This window comes from Diadema antillarum, unplaced genomic scaffold (assembly GCF_040938485.1).
Source record: "Diadema antillarum isolate AM-2024a unplaced genomic scaffold, OU_Dant_1.0 scf00000167, whole genome shotgun sequence".
Taxonomy (NCBI): Eukaryota; Metazoa; Echinodermata; class Echinoidea; order Diadematoida; family Diadematidae; genus Diadema; species Diadema antillarum.
In genome coordinates this window covers 1,181,653-1,199,531 of record NW_027271056.1, presented here as the reverse complement: position 1 = coordinate 1,199,531, position 17,879 = coordinate 1,181,653, and the positions used below count along the sequence as shown (strand labels likewise).

Here is a 17,879-nt window from a genome sequence, read left to right as displayed (position 1 = left end):
ATTTCCATAAATACATTATGACGTCATCATATCGTCATCTGAAATCAAAAAAGTGGAATTAATTTTTTTAAGGTACTGTTTCTGACATTCATTTGCTCGTATCTCTGTTGTTTAAGCTCAATATTATCCCAAATTCAGATACGTTGTACTTTGAACATTTGCCTTTTAAGTCCATGTCATGGTTTTGATATTTGATGACGTCATCATACCTTAGATTGTGATTAAAGGTGAAGACGCAAAATCGGACAAGTTTACGTGTATTGTCTATGGGAGGTGATTTTTTTTAAAAGCATGCATTGACTTAACAACGTTTAAGCACCTTTATCTCAGCTGATTTTGCTTCATTTCCTCTGAAACTTTAGTATGTTGTAGCTGAGACAATAAGCTGCAGTAATCATGCATTTTATTCTTTGAAATCTCCTCATGAGGTTGACAATTTTCCAGTTTAAAACTGAAAATGAAAATGGAATGTGGTCAAAACGATTCCTCATGTATCTTTCACATACATAAGTTTACGTTCCCCATATTTTCTCGTCGAGACGTATGGCCGAGTGGTTAAAGGCGCCGTCTCAGAGACGTGAGGTTACGGGTTCGAACCCCACAAGATCACGAAACAATTTTTTTTTTATTTTACTTTTTTATCTTCAATTTTGTATTACATATTCGTCCATGTAGAAATCACGTTCGTATATAAACGCAACTATACACACACACAGACACACACACACGCCATATCCCTCTTTTTTGTGTGTTGGAGACCACATTGCTTCGACTGCAGCAACATTTTGCAGGTTGACTTTGTCAAACCGATCATATAGTATGTAATGACGACGACTGAGGTGTTGTACTTTGAACAATTGTCTTTCAAGACGATGTCATTGTTTTGTAATTTGATGACGTCATTACACTGAAAATTGTGATTAAAGGCAAGGTCTCAAAACCAGCCGATTATAAGTTTTATGTCTGCAGGACGTATTTTTCCCAAGTTGCCAGAAATGGCATAGCGACCTCAGTCGTTACAAGGCCGCTTTTCCGTCTAGCAATGCAATAGATGTTCACACGGCCACGTTAGTTGAGTGGGCATTGACTTTCCCCCTGTTATATCTATACATTGTTGTTGTTTTTTTTTGTCTTACCATTTCCGTGGATGACCCGTGGCCGAGTGGTTACAGAAACGGTTTCGCATGCACGCTCAATATAACTTCAAGGTGCCTATATCACATTCTTTTCTTGTCGATTACAGATGACCGCCATCTGATGACCCCAAGCGTATCACCTAACTCGTCCTCAATGTGACGAGTTTTCATGTCTCGTTGTTGACATTTGTTATCTGTATTCGACAACTGCAAAGTGCTGTAATGCATTCAAAACTCTTGTGTAGTTATTTGCAGTATTTGATTTGAAAATGACAATTGTATGTAAAGCCATTATAAAGAAACTACATGTTTGCCAGTGAAAACTAATTCACAGCCCACAGTCATGGCTTGATTTTTGCACAAACACCTCTAAACTTAAAAAAAAATGCCTGATGTGTGCTTTGTGACTTTTAGAGTATATTGTTGTTGTTGCTTTTCTCCAGATCATACTCTTAAAAAAGAAGTGTTTTAACAATTAAGTAAATAATACAACATGCACATTTGCCCTCAAATATGCTGAAATTGAATGGAAGTTATATATAGCTTACCTGAATTAAAATTTTTGAAGTTCACTTCCATTTCTCATGGCTGTAGTCACAAACTTGATTGCAAGAGAAACTTGCTGAATTTTGTACAGAATGCTGTCATGGCCACTGGCAGCCTTCTTGTGACGATATCAGTGTCATTTTCACACAGAATTTGGGAGAGGAGTAATGTCTAAATATAATTCTCTGATATTACATACGGTGCATATTCCACATAGATAACATTTGAATTATGAAGTTCTTGAAACAAGCAACAACTTGCCTGTGCTCTTTTATGTACTGAGTTCCATCAAAGATAATTAGTGTACTAAGTACTCTTTATAGGGAAGGAAATAGTACTTGTCTTTAATTTATTTTATTTTGTGTCCTTTCCAGACACATATCATTATCTTAAGTGTTTTCTTTTATGTGATTTGGTTATGAAACTAAAGTAAAATTTGTAAATATTATTTTTAGTACTTTTCTCAACTGCATTTGATCTTTACGTCATAGATTTACGGCATTTTTTTTTCCATTATGCTCTTCACGATTAACTGTAACATTGAGCGTGGGAGAAACTGAATTTGATAGTTTGGGAAAACAAGCACCAAAAGTTGTGTCACTCTCCACATAAGTAGATGTATATGGAAACATTACTTTTTTAGTCATGGTGGTTATTCTGATAAGTTGGAGTACTAAATAGACTCTCTATTTGCAGAGTTTGTATCGAAGCTTTGAAAAGTCTAATTGATTTTCGTGGACCATCGATAGATCATGAAGATTAACTGCTTGAATTTTTCCATGATATCTGTAAAAATTGTTGAAGATTATGTTTGACATTGTGTGAGATTTCAGCAATGTATGTCTTCACGTTTTTGTAAGTAGTCTGAATTTAGTCTTCTGTTTAGAAAAAAAATGCATTTGTTCTTGTTCTCTCTTTTCTTTATTAGAAATATGAGAAAAAAAAGGCAATAAAACTGACAGAAACAGGGGCAAGAAAAGTCTTCAAAAAGTCCTTGAATTGCAGAACGAGTTGAAAGAGTATTGCAAGCTGGTACTTCGGTCTGATTAGATCCACAAAAACATTTATCTCAGCACAGTAAATAATGTAGAGCTGTAAAATGAGCATGCTATTCTTTCGTTTCCTTCTTACAGCGTTTCCTGCCGGCCTTAAAGGCGCTGGACTTGAGTCACAATAACATCAGGCACACACGAGATTACCTGGAGGTAAGGAAACTGAGCTGGTACAGGCATTTTGTCAATGCTGGCTGGGGACATGTGAACATTGGCACGGCCAAAGTCTGGCATTACCGCTTCCTCTTTCGCTCGTGATTGCCTCAGTTCGTTCTTGCTTTAGGGATGTCTGCTTAATTTAGTTTTTTTTTAAATGAATTTAGCTGGCATGACTGCATTTCAAATTAAAAAGGATTTACTTTCTACTACTTCCTGAATGATTCCTGAATGACATCACAAGGGTATTTCATTCATTTTTCAATATGTGTCTATATTTTACTTTTATTTTGCTTTCCATTGAATGGAAGATTTTTGTATTAGTCAAGGCTCAACATTAACTTTTTTTTATTGATCTCCCATCAAATTCATAAAATTGCATTTCATAGTGGCCTGAGAATGAAATTTGGATGCCCAAATTGTAAAGGAAAACATAAAAATTGAAATGATTAAGTAAAACATTACAATAATATGATAAATCATGAGAATCATGTGAAAATTGGCAGGCATGACAAAGTGTGTGAAATTGCACATAATGTGACTTTAGAAGTAAAAAAAAACCAAACATTAGAAAATGAAATAATTTAATAAAATATGTATATTGAGGATATCTTAACTATTGAAATTCAGTGCAGGCTCTAGTACAGGTCAGTGGGAGATGTGTGAGGTGATGGCAACATTCTCTCCTCCACTTTTAATCTGTGGTTGCAACTGATACCGCTAGTCTGTGAATATATGGGAAACTGACTGTTCACAAATACACAAGGCAAATATCACCAGGATCTGTTCCTCGACACTTTAGCCAACAAAAGTGTGGACACTCATAAGTATGAATAGAGATTTAAAGAATAGCTAGTGTCAGATTTTTTGACCTCCCACAAGTGTGTCAGTGTTTTTGTATGAAAGCTCATGCCTTTCCTTGGTGTGCCATTTAGAAATTTTGAGCTCTTTTGTGTTTGTCTGTTTGTTTTTTGACAGTTCAAACAGGTCAGAAGGTTGAAGGATATTATATCTTGAAATAGTCTCTTTACAGATGTTTTCCCATATCACTCAGATATATGCTCTGACTGCATCCTTCTGGAACTTCTGCTTAATTTGGATGAAATCAAAAGGTTCATCAGAACTTGCACCAAAATACTGTAAAACGAGGAATTTTCGCGTGCACTTTAATTTCGCGAATTTCGTGAGCGCCAAGATTCGCGAAATTAAAATGCATGCGAAAGTTCTTGTTTACACTATATTGATTGAACGCTAGTGGCAATTCGCGAAAATTTCATGACACGAAAAAGGCTGTCAGCTCCAATTCGCGAAAATTTCATGCCGCGAATATATCATGTTTTACAGTAACTACAGAGTCTGTAGGGTCACCGCATCTGTGATTTTCACTTCTAACAGTCCTTTTGATTACCGGTGTTTGGTTTGCAAAAGGTATCCCAGTCAATTTGTAAGAACAATTAAAACTGGAAAAGGGTACAGGCAGTTATACAGATTTATGTTGTTGATATTTTTTAAATCATTTAAATCATTTCAAAATCATCTGTTGAAAAAATACCCTGGTACAAAACTTGCTGTTACCATCTCTGTAATACACCTCGCCAAGCTCCCAGTCATGCAGAATATACCCTGCTTGCGTGCCCATAAATGTGTATGTCATTTCTTAGGGTTTTATTTTTTAGAATTTTGCAAGAAGGGTGCTGTCCACGAATTTAATAATGTGAAAAATATATACGCTAATCCTGACATAAATACAATGTGCACACTTACATGTACTGATATTACTGCATAGCTAAATATAGGAACAAGATGTTTGGTAATACTGTACTCCGTGATCACTAAATCAACCACGCGCAAAATTGTCGGAAGTCTGGAATCATGAAAAAAACAAATCATACTCTCTGAATGTATATGGCACATCCAGCATACATCTTAGTCTTTACTTGGTTTATGAAGAGACAGTTGAATTTAAATGAATTGGGCCTTTTAGATTAGTATCGATACATTTCAGACTCTCCTCTGGTTGAAGCATTGGGAGAAAATTATATGCATTATGACAGTATGATTCTCAGTATTAGAGATGTGAATGATTGTATTGTTGTGCACCAGAGCATACCAGAGATCACGCAGCTGAACCTGAGTTTTAACCAGCTGACCCGCATCCCACCCATGGGGGACATGGTGCCCAATCGGCTCCATACACTCATCCTGCGAGGCAACAACATCGAGAGTCTGTCCGGCATCGAGTACCTGGAGGACCTCCGGACCCTGGACCTGGCCAAGAACGCCATCTTTGACACCTCCGAGCTCTTCTCCCTCGGCTACCTGCACAGCCTCAGAAATGTGAGCATCACTGTTTCCTTCGCAGTAACCATGGCAACTCTTGGGATGAGGGTGGCAAGAGATGTCTTGCAAGTGATTATGGGTGCTGTAGAAGGACATCAAAATGTTAAAGGGGAAGGCTAGTAACTGATCAGTGGGAATCAGTGGAAAGGCTGGGAGATGATTGTTCCAATCCTTATGGGATTCATTCAAGAGTTCATTGTATATCTATTGTTGTGTGAAAATGATTTGCTTCAGAATGGTCTCATATTCAAGTAATGTGCAGATTAATGCTCCGTCACTGACCAGGGACGCTAACCTGGAAGCATTAAACTGCACATTACTTGAATATGAGACCATTCTGAAGCAAATCATTTTCACACAACAATAGATATACAATGAACTCTTGAATGAATCCCATAAGGATTGGAACAATCATTTCCCAGCATTTCCACTGATTCCCACTGATCAGTTACTAGCCTTCCCCTTGAACAATTACAAATTTACTTTTCAGCCATTCATAGATAAGTAATTGACTTCTGGTGTTCAGTGTAAGTATTTTCAGTGGACACAGTGGGTCAGAAAATAATTCTTCTCAAACTCTTTTGGCGTAGTCGGAGCATCAAGATGTTACATGGCACCCACATTAGTTACAAAAGGGGGTGTGGTGCAGTCATTTTGCAAAAGTGAGGAATTCGTTGTAATGTGGTATAGTGCAGATTGTGTGTACTCAAATTACCAGTTTGAGACTTGAATTGATAATGTGACCATGGGATATGTTTACAGGGCATTTCCATCGTTGTTTTTCTCCACTCTCACAGATGTATTTCCATGGCAACCCGTTTACATTTGAAGGAAAGTGGAGGATTGTGGTGGCAGGATACCTGGCACCAGAGGCAGCTCAAGTCAGGGTGAGTTTGCTTTATTTCTTGATACTCAGTAGAATGCTGTATAGAATTGGTCTCTGTTAGGATGAAGGCCTACTTTGTGCCGCTGCAACAAATTCCCTCCATTTTTGTTTGCAATCCTTGTATTTAATATCATTGAAATAACTCTCCTCATCATGAAGAGGCAATTAACTAGCCCATTCCCCTCCCCCACCCCCAACATTCTGGGGAGCATTCCACCCTTGCTGCCACTTTTGTGCATTCAAATGTAGTTTACCCTACTACAGCTGCATAGTATTATTTGTTTTCATGCTTTGAGTGCAGATTGGCACAGAAAACGCCATAGCATTGTACACATACACATGGGTGTATGCAAGTGGGGGTCGGGAGGGTCGTACGACCCCTCCCCCCCCCCCCCCCCCCAAAAAAAAAAAAAAAAAAAGAAAAGAAAAAAAAGACATTTTTGTTTTTTTGAGTGCTTTTTACTCTACAGTTGTATGTACAAGTCCACAACAGGAAAAAAAGTGACCAGGTGGTGTTCCAGCAAATTGTCAAAAACCTTGTAAATTTCGTAACTTAGTTTCAATATGCCACAGGCCTACCTTATTTCTAAGCCACACTGCCATACCGAAAAAGTCAATTTTGTATGCACCAAATGGCCCCATTTTAAGATATAAAATTCAAAAACTCTGTACCGTGGAGGGGCCCCCTCCCACACCCTCTCACAAAGGTGAAGGTCCACAAATTTTGATTACGACCCCCCCCCCCCCCCCCAGAAAAAATCCTGGATACACACCTGATACACACTGTCCAAAGTTCCTGGCACAGAAAGGGTCAGTGTTGAGCTTCTTGCCATGTACTCATTTATACACCTTGATGGTTTGGGAACATTAATGTGCTCAAGGATGCAAATGTCCAGGCAGGGCTTGAAAACCCATGGTATTCCCACTCAAGAGTGCAGTGTGCATCTGCTAGGCTGGGGCATCCCCACCATTCCATAGCACCTCCATCCTATGACTAGATAGATCACTAATCCTGATCAAATGTTGTCAAATCAACAGAGGAGTGGCGAACAAGCATGTTAAAGGCATAATTTACCATTTGCACATGAAACAAAAACCCAGCATTAGTGCTTTCTAATAGTTCTAGAATGTGAGTTAGGGATAGAAACAACCACTGTAAAATTTAAGTCCTTGTAATTGATGTTAAGTATTGATAAATACACAAAATGTGAACAGTACTTAAAATTGAGGATGGTTGATTTTGATATGTGCATGTGTGAATTTTGCAATTTTGTTCTTGTTTTACAGACATTCATTGATGAATTCCTTCTCAGCAAAGCAGAATTGCTGGTAAGATGATATTCTCTGTTCAGTTGTCAGACTTTTGAGGAATGTCCTTTCACTGTCTAGTCATAAAAACTACCTTCTGTGTGATGAAAATGTATGATGGAAGGTCCTGCTGTATTTTGTCATTTAGTTTTTATGTGTGCTCATGTTTGTTAGCTAATTGTGTACAATTGTAGATTGCAAACAACAAAAATTGTATGCATACTTCATGTGTGTTGAGCAAAGCTCTGCTGGAAACTTAAGTCAGGTGTGAATCAGGAAAGTATACATGCATGTCACATTAGATATATGATAATTTGTTTGCAAAATGGGTTGATTTGTGGAATAACTTTCTGCAAATTCATTGAAGCATTTCAATTTACAGTCACACATTATTATTATTTTTTTCAAACAGCAGACATATCATCACCATACATAATTAATTTACTCCGATATTTAGCTCTGCAGTTCACCATTAATTGTTCATGTAGACATAATTCATGCTTCTCACAAGATTGACTGCCTATCACTTTGACCATTGACCCTTGACCTTTCACGTAGGTGGTGCCAAAGAAGAGCCTTGAGAGGCCAGTCTGTCCAGAGTACATCTCTGACAACTTCCTCGCCTCCTACCAGTCCCCGGAGCGCTCTTACGATAACCTGGAGGAGTCTTTGGACGTGGACCAGAGCGAGAAGAAGAGGAAAATGAGGGTCAAGCGGTCATCCCTCAAGGTCAGAAATGCATCCATCAGTGAGCAGTCAGACGAGCAGTCTTCCAGGGGGCGGTCAAGGACCTCCAGTGATGATGGTAAGCTGCCGTGCTGCCGTGTCTCTTGCATTCAGCTATGCAGGCCACATTCAAGAAAACTTGTGTGTTTATTGACCTCACCTCCCTCCCACTGTTCATGTCAATACTTACGACATTCACCTGTATGTGTAATAATTTTTTGTTTTGTTTTGTAGTTTCATTTTCTGTCCATCCCCTGCATTAATGATGGTCACCTTGCAAAATTCACAAATTCAAATGAGTCACCTCCTAGTTTGTTAAGGCTGATAACTCAATGACAGACACTGTCAATTAAGGTCATATTACAATTCTGGCTACAGATGCTACTTTAAGGCTAAATATTCAGGAAATGAGTTTGGAATAAACCACAGACATATTGAGAGTACCATTAAATGTGTCTTGGAGAGATTTGTTTCTTTTGATGTGACTTTGACCTTCTACAATTTTCCAGCTGCAAAGTCCGTGGCCATCTCCAAGTCCACACCTGGCACCGATGCTAAGAAGGAGTTTGAAGTGATGCGCAAGATGCATGGAAAAGATTGGCTTCTGGCCCTGCAGAACCCTTATGAAGATGTCTCCAAGCCAGCGCAGGCAGTGGTCAAGGATGCCAAAGAAACTGAACCCACGCCTGGACACCCTTCCCCTGGACAAGGAAGAGATTCCAAAGCAGTCGTGAAAGCTGATGTCCACGTCATTCCTGAAGTAGTGGAGTCAGATTCACTGGGCCCCATCCAAGAGACCGGAATGAGAGTAGATGCGGATTTAGAAGAAGGGGTTGCTGTGGCAACGGAGGACAATGCCGGAGAACTCTCGGCTGATGCCCAGTCATCAGAGCAGATTGATCTGCTGATGAGGCAAGACTCCGAGCTCCGAGTGAGAATAAGGGATGGAGATTTGAATGATGTAGAGCACCCAGGCAAGACATCTAGTGGTAAGAGATATCAAAATGCAAGTCTACACCATGTTTGTATTGTAGTTCTTCACAATTTTTTTTTCTCTCCACCAAATAGTAATGTTGGGTGCAACCACATGTGCAAATAAGAAAAGGTGAAGATGACATCACACAACATCCCTCCCATTGGTTTATTGGTTGGTTAGCAATTACAACCTCCCCTGGCCTGGAGTCATTGTTGCTAGGCTATTTCAAGGATAATTTCTTTCATGTAAAACATGGCACTTTGATTAAAGGAAACCAAAACCCAATTATAAATGTAGATTGAGTGAGAGCAGCAATATTTTTTTATTGAACACATCTGTGAAAGTTTGAGGAAATGATACGTTCAAAAGTTACGAATCAAACGAAACAAAATTTTTGTCAAAGCCATCTTGAACATTGTGTAGAATTGCTATGCAACATGAAAAATTAATACAAGTAATTTTCATGAAATAGTATTACGTCTGCATTTTAAGTTATTCATGTTTTTGCAGGAACATAATAACTACTAACTCTGACGAGGCTATTGATATGGTTTGTTTCAAGGGTGGGGTGTGTCTCTCAGGTACACTGTCACTTGATACATAGCATCAAAGACAACGTCCAATCAATGAGGCCACGTTATGTGACTTCGCAACCAATGGCTGTTACAATGTGTCATATGGCCTTTGTCATTAAAAAAATCCCCCCAAAACAAACAAAACTGTTCCTCTCTATGCCACCTTGACAGATGAGCCAGATTTGTGTGGCCCATTCCTCGTCCGTCTGGTGGGTACGGATCCCCCGGTGGAGCTCTTTGTGACCGTCAAACCATCTGTTATCGAGGAGAAGAACATTTACGGCAAGGTGGTGCAGCGCCTGGATACCAGGAGTTTGAAAGGGTGAGAGCTGCGGCAGTCTTGGGTTCTGCATTTTACAGTTAAAGACCTTAATGATAGCAGTAGTTTAGCAAAAAGGGAAAATTAAACATGAACAACATCACTGTATGTACAGAAATGTACAAATGTTGATAGTTGTGCAAAAGAAGCATAATTAACATCATTGTAAGAGCTTAAAATTAAAGAGATGTAGATGTTAGAATACTACTACAATTCTTTAAGTGTATGGTGCTTGATGAAAACTTTATGACCCCCATTAGATTTATATGAAAAGAGGGAAGATAGAAGAATACACACTGTCAGACCTTTTTGGATCACATAACATTGAGTAGAGCATTATAGTAGAAATCTCCTAGCCTGACTGATTGTGTCTGGTTGTGGATGATAACAGTGTGTATGTAAGTGTATCATGCAAGCCGTGATTTCATCTTCTCACAAACATCAGAATGAAGATGGGGCTGGAGAGCAAAGTGGACGAGGCCAGTGGAGGTATGGTGGAACTCCCAGTGGTCAACCTCTCCTTTGACTACATCAACAGAGACAGGAGGAAAAGAGAGTATATCATGGATGACCTGGACAGCTTCCAGGTAAGACCAGAGCTCACTGTCAAATTTTGCTTCCCCTTGAGGAGCGATTACACTCTAATAGAAGTGGCCGTAGTTTTTAATCCCTCCGTTTTGAAATGTGTGAATTTTAAGCAGTCAGAAATATGTACGATAGTATTCTGTAATTAGTTTGCCCCGCTATTGTATGATTGAAGAATTAAGATTTTCTTTTCAGAGTAGCACATTTCAATCAGTAGTGTAAGATGGCATTCAGGCGCCTCTTTTTAAAAGAGAGAGAAGAATGAAACAGCTTTCTTCTGCTCCCAACAGTTTACTGCTTCCACCTTTTCCCCTTTATCCTTATGTTTCATTATCACTTTATGTCTCTACTCTCATACTTTGTCATTTTTTTTTCTTGTGCATTTCATTTTAATCTTAATTCTCTTCTTCTCTTGCCCTAATCTGTGTTAGAAAAGTAATGCCTAGACAAGAAAGGTGCAAATTTGATAAATCAGCCTTTAAATTAACGGAGATGTGTGTGACATATGTCTATGTCTGTATTTAGTTTACAAGTGAATTGAGTGCTGTATCACACAGTATCTTCTATTGTGAGTGTGCATGTGTGTGTGAATGTATTTGTGTTTGTGTGCCAATAGACAATGAACTGTAGTGTGCATTTTCAGTAAGTGAATGCAATTGAATAGATGATTTTCAAATGTAGAAAATGTTGCAGGAAAAAAAAAATCTTGCAGATTATTGAAAACTGAAGCATCTGTATCATGAATTTCTCGTATGGAATACAAACATTAAATCCTAGACTCTGATACAAGTCCTGGAACCAGTTCTGGCCCAGAACGAAGCCAGCAGGGCCAAAGCAGAACTTGTGTTCATGGAATGCCTGAAGTGCCATCGGGAATTCCCCAAGACCCAGGCCAAGCTGAGAGTGGAGAAGAAACCCAGGAGGTCTGGCAACTGGCAGTCGGAGGAGGAGAGTGGCAGTGGTGAGTGCCAGTGACCAAGTAAACAGAATGGTCACTTTGACCATCAGACCAGAAGAATCACTGTCCATTTCCCTTTTGCACCAGACTGAAGTTGATTTTCTGTCTGTCCTTGAATTACACATGATTACATACAGGTGCAGAACTGTGAAGATTGTACGTAGATACATACTCAGACACGTAGTGAAATGTACAGTTGAATTTGATGATTACCCACTTGGCACCTCTGATTTTCACCGCATATATTATACTGGAACACTATGAGGTAGAAGTGGTTAACTTCATAAAAGTTGCACAAGATCAGGAAGAAATTACTAAAATAGCCATTAGAGAGAGAAACAGGAGCATTATTTTTCTAAGATATAATGCCAATCTAAGAATTGGGTGTGAAGCTAGTAGTCAAGTGGCTTTTGAAACTTCTGCTTCTTGAGCAAATGATTATACTGTAAAAGTAGAAGTGATTGTGTGCATTTTAATTCTGTGAGAGCCAAGATTTGTGAAATTAGAATGAATGCAGAAGTTCTTGTCAACCATACAGGTGTATATGCATTGAATGCCTGTGGCAATTTGTGAAAATTTAATGCTGCGAAAAAAGGCCATTGGCGACAATTCATGAAAATTTGATGCTACAAAGATTTCTTGTTTTACAGAATATAAACAACAAAGGGATTAATTGAAAGTTTTTTTGTTTTGTTTTGGTATTTTTTACTCCACCTGAAGATACACTAATGAATAGTAGCATATCGTCACTGGGGTGACAAGACCTTGTATCTGCAATTTTGGTGAAAATGACTTTTTTGGATTAATAGTCAAATAATGGGTTAAGTGATGTCCTGTCCAAATCCTAACTGTCTTACTCAAAAAATGAAGCCACCACCACATGTCAAAGGAAAGGCTATCCCATTCGCCTCAGTGCTTTAGCCGCCATGTTTTTTTGGCTCTCCTGAACATTTGACATTTTGTAGATACGAGGTCTTGTCGCCCCAGCGACGATATGTACTATAAAGAGATACAGCACCAAACCAAAGAATTGTGGTTTGGAGGATGTGATGAGTTTCAGCAGAGCTAAAATGTATGTGTATATATTTTTTAATGTTTTTCCCCAGAGTTTGAGTCTGTCAATGAAGTGGCAACCTGCCCCTTTTGTGGGAGCACTCTGTTAGTGGAGCTTGACGACCCCAAAAGGTCAGAGGTCAACACCCCTATTGGCTCAGTGGCTTCAATTGACCTTTCCTCAAGGCCCATGGCAGCTTCTTCACCATGGAAATCAAGGTGTGCAACTTGTTCTATCCTTGCATGTATATTAACATTGAAAAATATGCATTTCGGTAAGCAGCATATGTTTAGTGTACCAATGGATAATTACATGTTTTACCATCAAATCTAACAAATGAATAAAATATTCACCTTATATTGAAAAAGGTCCTCCTGAATGGTATTGATAAAATCAAAGTGAAATGGGATTGAAAGATTTTTCAAAATAAGTCAAATGTATCAAAAATGGTGTAGCAATACCTTGCATTATGTATTACCTGCTGCATATTATTTTTGTATTTTTTCCTTTTTTTTCATTTTGTGATTGAACTGTAAATACCTTTTCCTAACCAATAACACTGAAAAAAAAAGAAAAAAGAAGGGTATAGCATTTCACATGACATTCTGTAGAGTGTGCTGAGTATACCAAGCATCAGCTGTAAACCATTCAAACTAGAGTAAGTTTGAGTCATGCCAAGCAGCATTCCAATGACATTTCTTCATGCAAAGTCACAATCTTGCACGTGTCATGCATCACAGAGAGAAGGACGCCCTCATTGTTAGTCCATCCAACAAGCCGAGCCTCATCCAGGCCTTCACCGACGTGTTCTCCCTCGGATCCAGTGAACCCGCCCAATCTCGGGCAAAATCCTCCAAGTTGCTAGGCAACGGCGCCAGTGACGCCTACCAGGACTCGCTGATGGCCTCGGAGAATGGAATCCACCACTCCAAGGAGCTGGCGCCCTCACCAGTCAAGGACTATGCGTCGTCGCCAGCCAAGGAAAGTTCGATGACCACCTCCTCCTCCTCATCTCAGCTCAGTGGGATGAGTTCTGACTTCAGGTTTGTTGTCCACCCCTCGCTGGATGACTCACACCGTTTTCCATTTCTCTATACATCACTAAAGTGTACTTGATTGGCATGTCTTATTGTCAGTGATGAACTAGACATGTGTTTTTCGCTGTGTGCATAGTCTACAAACCTGTTAATGTTTAACCCGTTGAGGACGGACTGATTGCGCTACAACACGCATTTCCCATAGACCCCTGCCCGAGTATACTCGGGACTCGTCCTCAACGGGTTAATGGGTGCATAACAAGGAAATGCCTTTGATACAATAATGCAGCAATACTTGTGCATTACATTTTAATATATAACATGATGCATGTTATTCTTTGTGTATGAAACATTGATTGCACATTTCACCAGATTGATAGCAGTTAACGGCATGAATATTTTGGTCAAATTAGAATTTTGTGTAGTTTTCGTGGACCAAGTGTCTGAAGCAGTTTCAAAGTTCCCTTAATACAGGTGAGTGTTCATGTTAATAATAAACTTTAAACAGAGATATTGTCATAGTCGAGAGTTTTTCAATGCTAAGCCATCCCATGCGATGCTTCTCCGAACCAGATTGCCAGATCCCACAATCAAAATGGAACACTCACTGCATACTCCAGTCGACGAGCTGGCCAGCTACCCTCCAGAAAAGCTGAAAGAGCTCCTGACGACGAATACGTCCGGCTTCAAGCAAAGATAGCGACCATCATGATTCTTAAGTTATGTATTATCTGTAACATGGGCTTCGTGTGTTTAAGCCAGTCAGCCAACTTCTGTCACTTGAATTATTCCTATGGAAATATGTAATTGCTGCACAGCATATGGAAATATGTAATTGCTGCACAGCATAAGTTAGCAAAATGAGCATCAATCTGCTGCCAGTTATCATCTTCATTTGATGTCGTCTTTTTTCTCTTTTTTTTAATTGTATTAATTTTAAAAATCAAAGATGCTCTAAAAACTGTAAAGCAATTTCTTTCCTCGGGATGTTCTGTGTGTGAAGATGTATCTATGGCCACGCAATGCAAGTTGTTTTATTGTTGATTCATAGTATTAGGGAAAAATTGGTAACCTGATCCAGGAGGAACAGTTTCATCCTCATTATTCAAAGTAAAACAATGATTTTACAAAAGACAGTGAATATAAACCAAGATGGCCCAAGTTTATATCACCTGCCCTGCACTAGGACCAGGTACAGGAAAATGTCAATGCCAGACCATTCTTTTGTCAGATAAGAATAACAGTGGTCATGGTCTTTGCTTGAGACACTTTCAGCTGCCAGCTGATTGGCTGTTGACGGGGTTATTACCATCAATATCAATAGTTACCAGTTATATTTTGATTTAATTCCCCTCATCTGGGAAGCCTCCAGTCTACGATAGTTGGGATAAATGAAGGCTTCTTGGTACGGCATACATTTGACCCTAAGTACAAAACTTGGTACAATAAATGTGTGGAAACTAGAATTACTGAATGTAAGAATTCTCTTCGTGCATGTTCCCAAAAGGCAAGAGACATTTTTCCAGTTGTCATTCCGTCCCTCATCCCATCATCGCAGTGTAAGAAGAAAGGTTTCATGGATTTTCTGAGTACTTGGCACAGGTACATGTATGGTATATCTGATGTCAGTGCGCTGATGAGAATTTGGGCAAAATCCTTCAAGGTCAAAGGTCACTAAACACATCAGCTGTAACTGCATCTGGGAATGTTCAGTGGTAATATAATTTCATTGGGAGGGTAGAAATAGAAAATTTATTGTATGAAATGATAATGATGAAAGCTTTAAGGTCAAAGTCAAACATCACCAAGATTTTACTAAAATGCCATTTTCTACCCATGAATTCCTCTGAGTATAAGTCTAATAGAATTTGCTATTTGGTGTAATGGATATAATTAGATTTGAAAAATATTTCCTGAAATAGTGGAGAGGGTAATAGGTCAGTCTTTTGTTGGTGGTCTTGAACATTGAACTTCAAGAAAATGTAAAAGAAGGGCTATGTTTTCTTCGCATATATGGTGATTGTGTGAGAATTGGAGGCTTCCCAGTCAACTGTGCATAACAGTTGATTTGCTGTAGTTAGACCAATCTGAAGTTTGTTTATTATGCAGTATTTTGTTTAATAGATTTGTACATATACGTAGTTTTTCTTTTCTTTCTTTCCTTTTTTTTTTTCATTATCTTGGAAGATATTCTAAGTAATGTACTAGTTGGCTGGCTGGTATATTACTTGTCATTTGCTTGTTAAACTATTTAACCATCTTTTTTTATATCAGTTTCACATCAACTAATCAATTTATATCATGTTTGACATTGATTCAATACATTTATTATCAGAAGTTTAGAGCTGTATTTATTCAGATTACAAACTGCTACTCATTTCCAGTAACAACCATACCAGTGTAATCCTTATCAAAAACTAATCCTGTTTTTATTTTTGTGTCAAAGCTTCCTTTTTGTTGTGTTCTGTTTTGGATTGGTTGTCATTCTTTTCTGTTGGTTTTGAATCTGTCATGGTGTCACGTCGTGTGCACTCTTTTGCTTCGCTCTATTTGTTCATCTAACCCCACCAGGTCTAACCAAGAGTTGGCCAGCACTAATCCTACCAGGTTAGTCACGACTGATTTGTGTGTGTGTGTCTCGTCAGTTTGCATGAACCTACCATGGACAATCACAGTCACTCCTAATGGCCATATTCATACACATGCTTGGATTCTTGGTACATGGAATGCCCTTCTATGCAACTACTCGCATGCTGTGACCGGGAATTGCTTAACATTGACCCATCCTTGACCTCTGGGCTGATATGTAATGTTTAGATAATTGTACATCTGTCTGAACTTTCTTTGTTTCATGTATCGTGTACATGTATATAAGGCCGAATATCTGCATGATATGTCCACTGCATGCACAATAATGGCCTTGTTTGTGTGTGTAACACCAGTTTACCCAGAGTAACATAATAATCTTGTATATATATCTTTCACGGCCCTTGTCCTGTGCATGTCTGTGAAATTCTTATATCTTCATCCTCTATGTTCCTGTCTCTGAGGATATGTGTCTGGTCCAGAGGAATTGGGTTAAGCCAAGTTATAGAATAATACCAATAAGAGCAAAGAGATATAAATTGTGTTATACCATAATCAGTAGCTCCTTGTTGACTGTTGCATCCAGCAGTGAGCTACGTTTTCAAGATCTCCAAGGCAATATGTTTGTGTAGGGTTTATGAAGTCTGGGATGCATGGCATCGTGGAAATTGAATCATCTGTTGGTATGAATCCACGAGTTAGCTTGTCTTACTGTTTTTGCCATAGGTACTCCCTCTGCCCAACCGATGCGGGCAGTGTGTCCAGTAGGGAAACCTCGGGACCACCAACCCCCATCCACTTTGTTGCTGCTAGTCCATTTGACTCTCCAGCAGTGGTCAGACGAGGAGACCCAAGGACTTTGACCCCTCAAAAGGGAAGTACACCGCACAGTGGGGATGAGGTTGGGGAATCGGTGTATGGAAATTCAAAGGATCAGAGCAAAGACCGAACTCCAACTGCTCCAAGTGCTGACGAACATGCGGGAAATCATCAACCAAATCACACGTATAGCGAGGATGACATTGTTGTCCTAGACAACTCAGAGGCAGTGTCCCAACACAGCATGGACTTTGGGAATGCCTATCACTTACGGGGCACTCATTCAGAGAGGGATGCCGCACCGGATGCCGTCAGCTATGGACGACTGGACAGCAATGAGAGCGACATCGCTGTCATCAGTGAGGCTGACCCTCAGAGCAGCGCCAGTGCGCAGACGCTCCCTAGGAATTCCAGCGCTGGAAATTTGAGTCTTACCTCGGACAACGTCTTTGAGGGAGGGCACCACGGTTCCTGGAATCAGCCCGGGATGGGAAGTCCCCTCATCCGCCGGCGGCAGGAGACGTCGGACAATAGCAAGGATTTCCTGGCCGTATACAATTCACAGTCTGGATCAGACACCCCTAATGACATCAATGGGAGGAACCACAGTGATGTAACCACCCTGGCTGAGCAGCCATTCCCCCACTCACCGAACACAGCCTCCCAGCTGAGTGCCTCTGTGACAGAACTTTCTATGCTGGAGATGGCAGAACAGGACTGCTGTAATGTGCACCATCGCCTCAAGCTGTTCCTGTCCATGTCCGTCTTTGGTGATGACGAGGAGCTCACATGTATCCTTAGGGCAAGTCTCACTACTTGT

General features: G+C 39.6%; 1 protein-coding gene across 1 annotated transcript in view; it reads left to right on the top strand.

The window, feature by feature from the left end:
* The window catches only part of LOC139722568 (uncharacterized), a 41,994-nt gene that overhangs the window by 14,060 nt on the left and 10,055 nt on the right, over window positions 1-17,879 (top strand). The window contains 14 exon segments of the mRNA XM_071633859.1: window positions 2,816-2,887; window positions 4,994-5,227; window positions 6,028-6,117; window positions 7,404-7,445; window positions 7,983-8,229; window positions 8,660-9,139; window positions 9,873-10,023; window positions 10,466-10,607; window positions 11,383-11,566; window positions 12,670-12,835; window positions 13,358-13,660; window positions 14,228-14,373; window positions 15,318-15,324; window positions 16,967-17,861. Of these exon segments, the coding sequence (XP_071489960.1) occupies window positions 2,816-2,887; window positions 4,994-5,227; window positions 6,028-6,117; window positions 7,404-7,445; window positions 7,983-8,229; window positions 8,660-9,139; window positions 9,873-10,023; window positions 10,466-10,607; window positions 11,383-11,566; window positions 12,670-12,835; window positions 13,358-13,660; window positions 14,228-14,373; window positions 15,318-15,324; window positions 16,967-17,861 (3,159 nt within the window).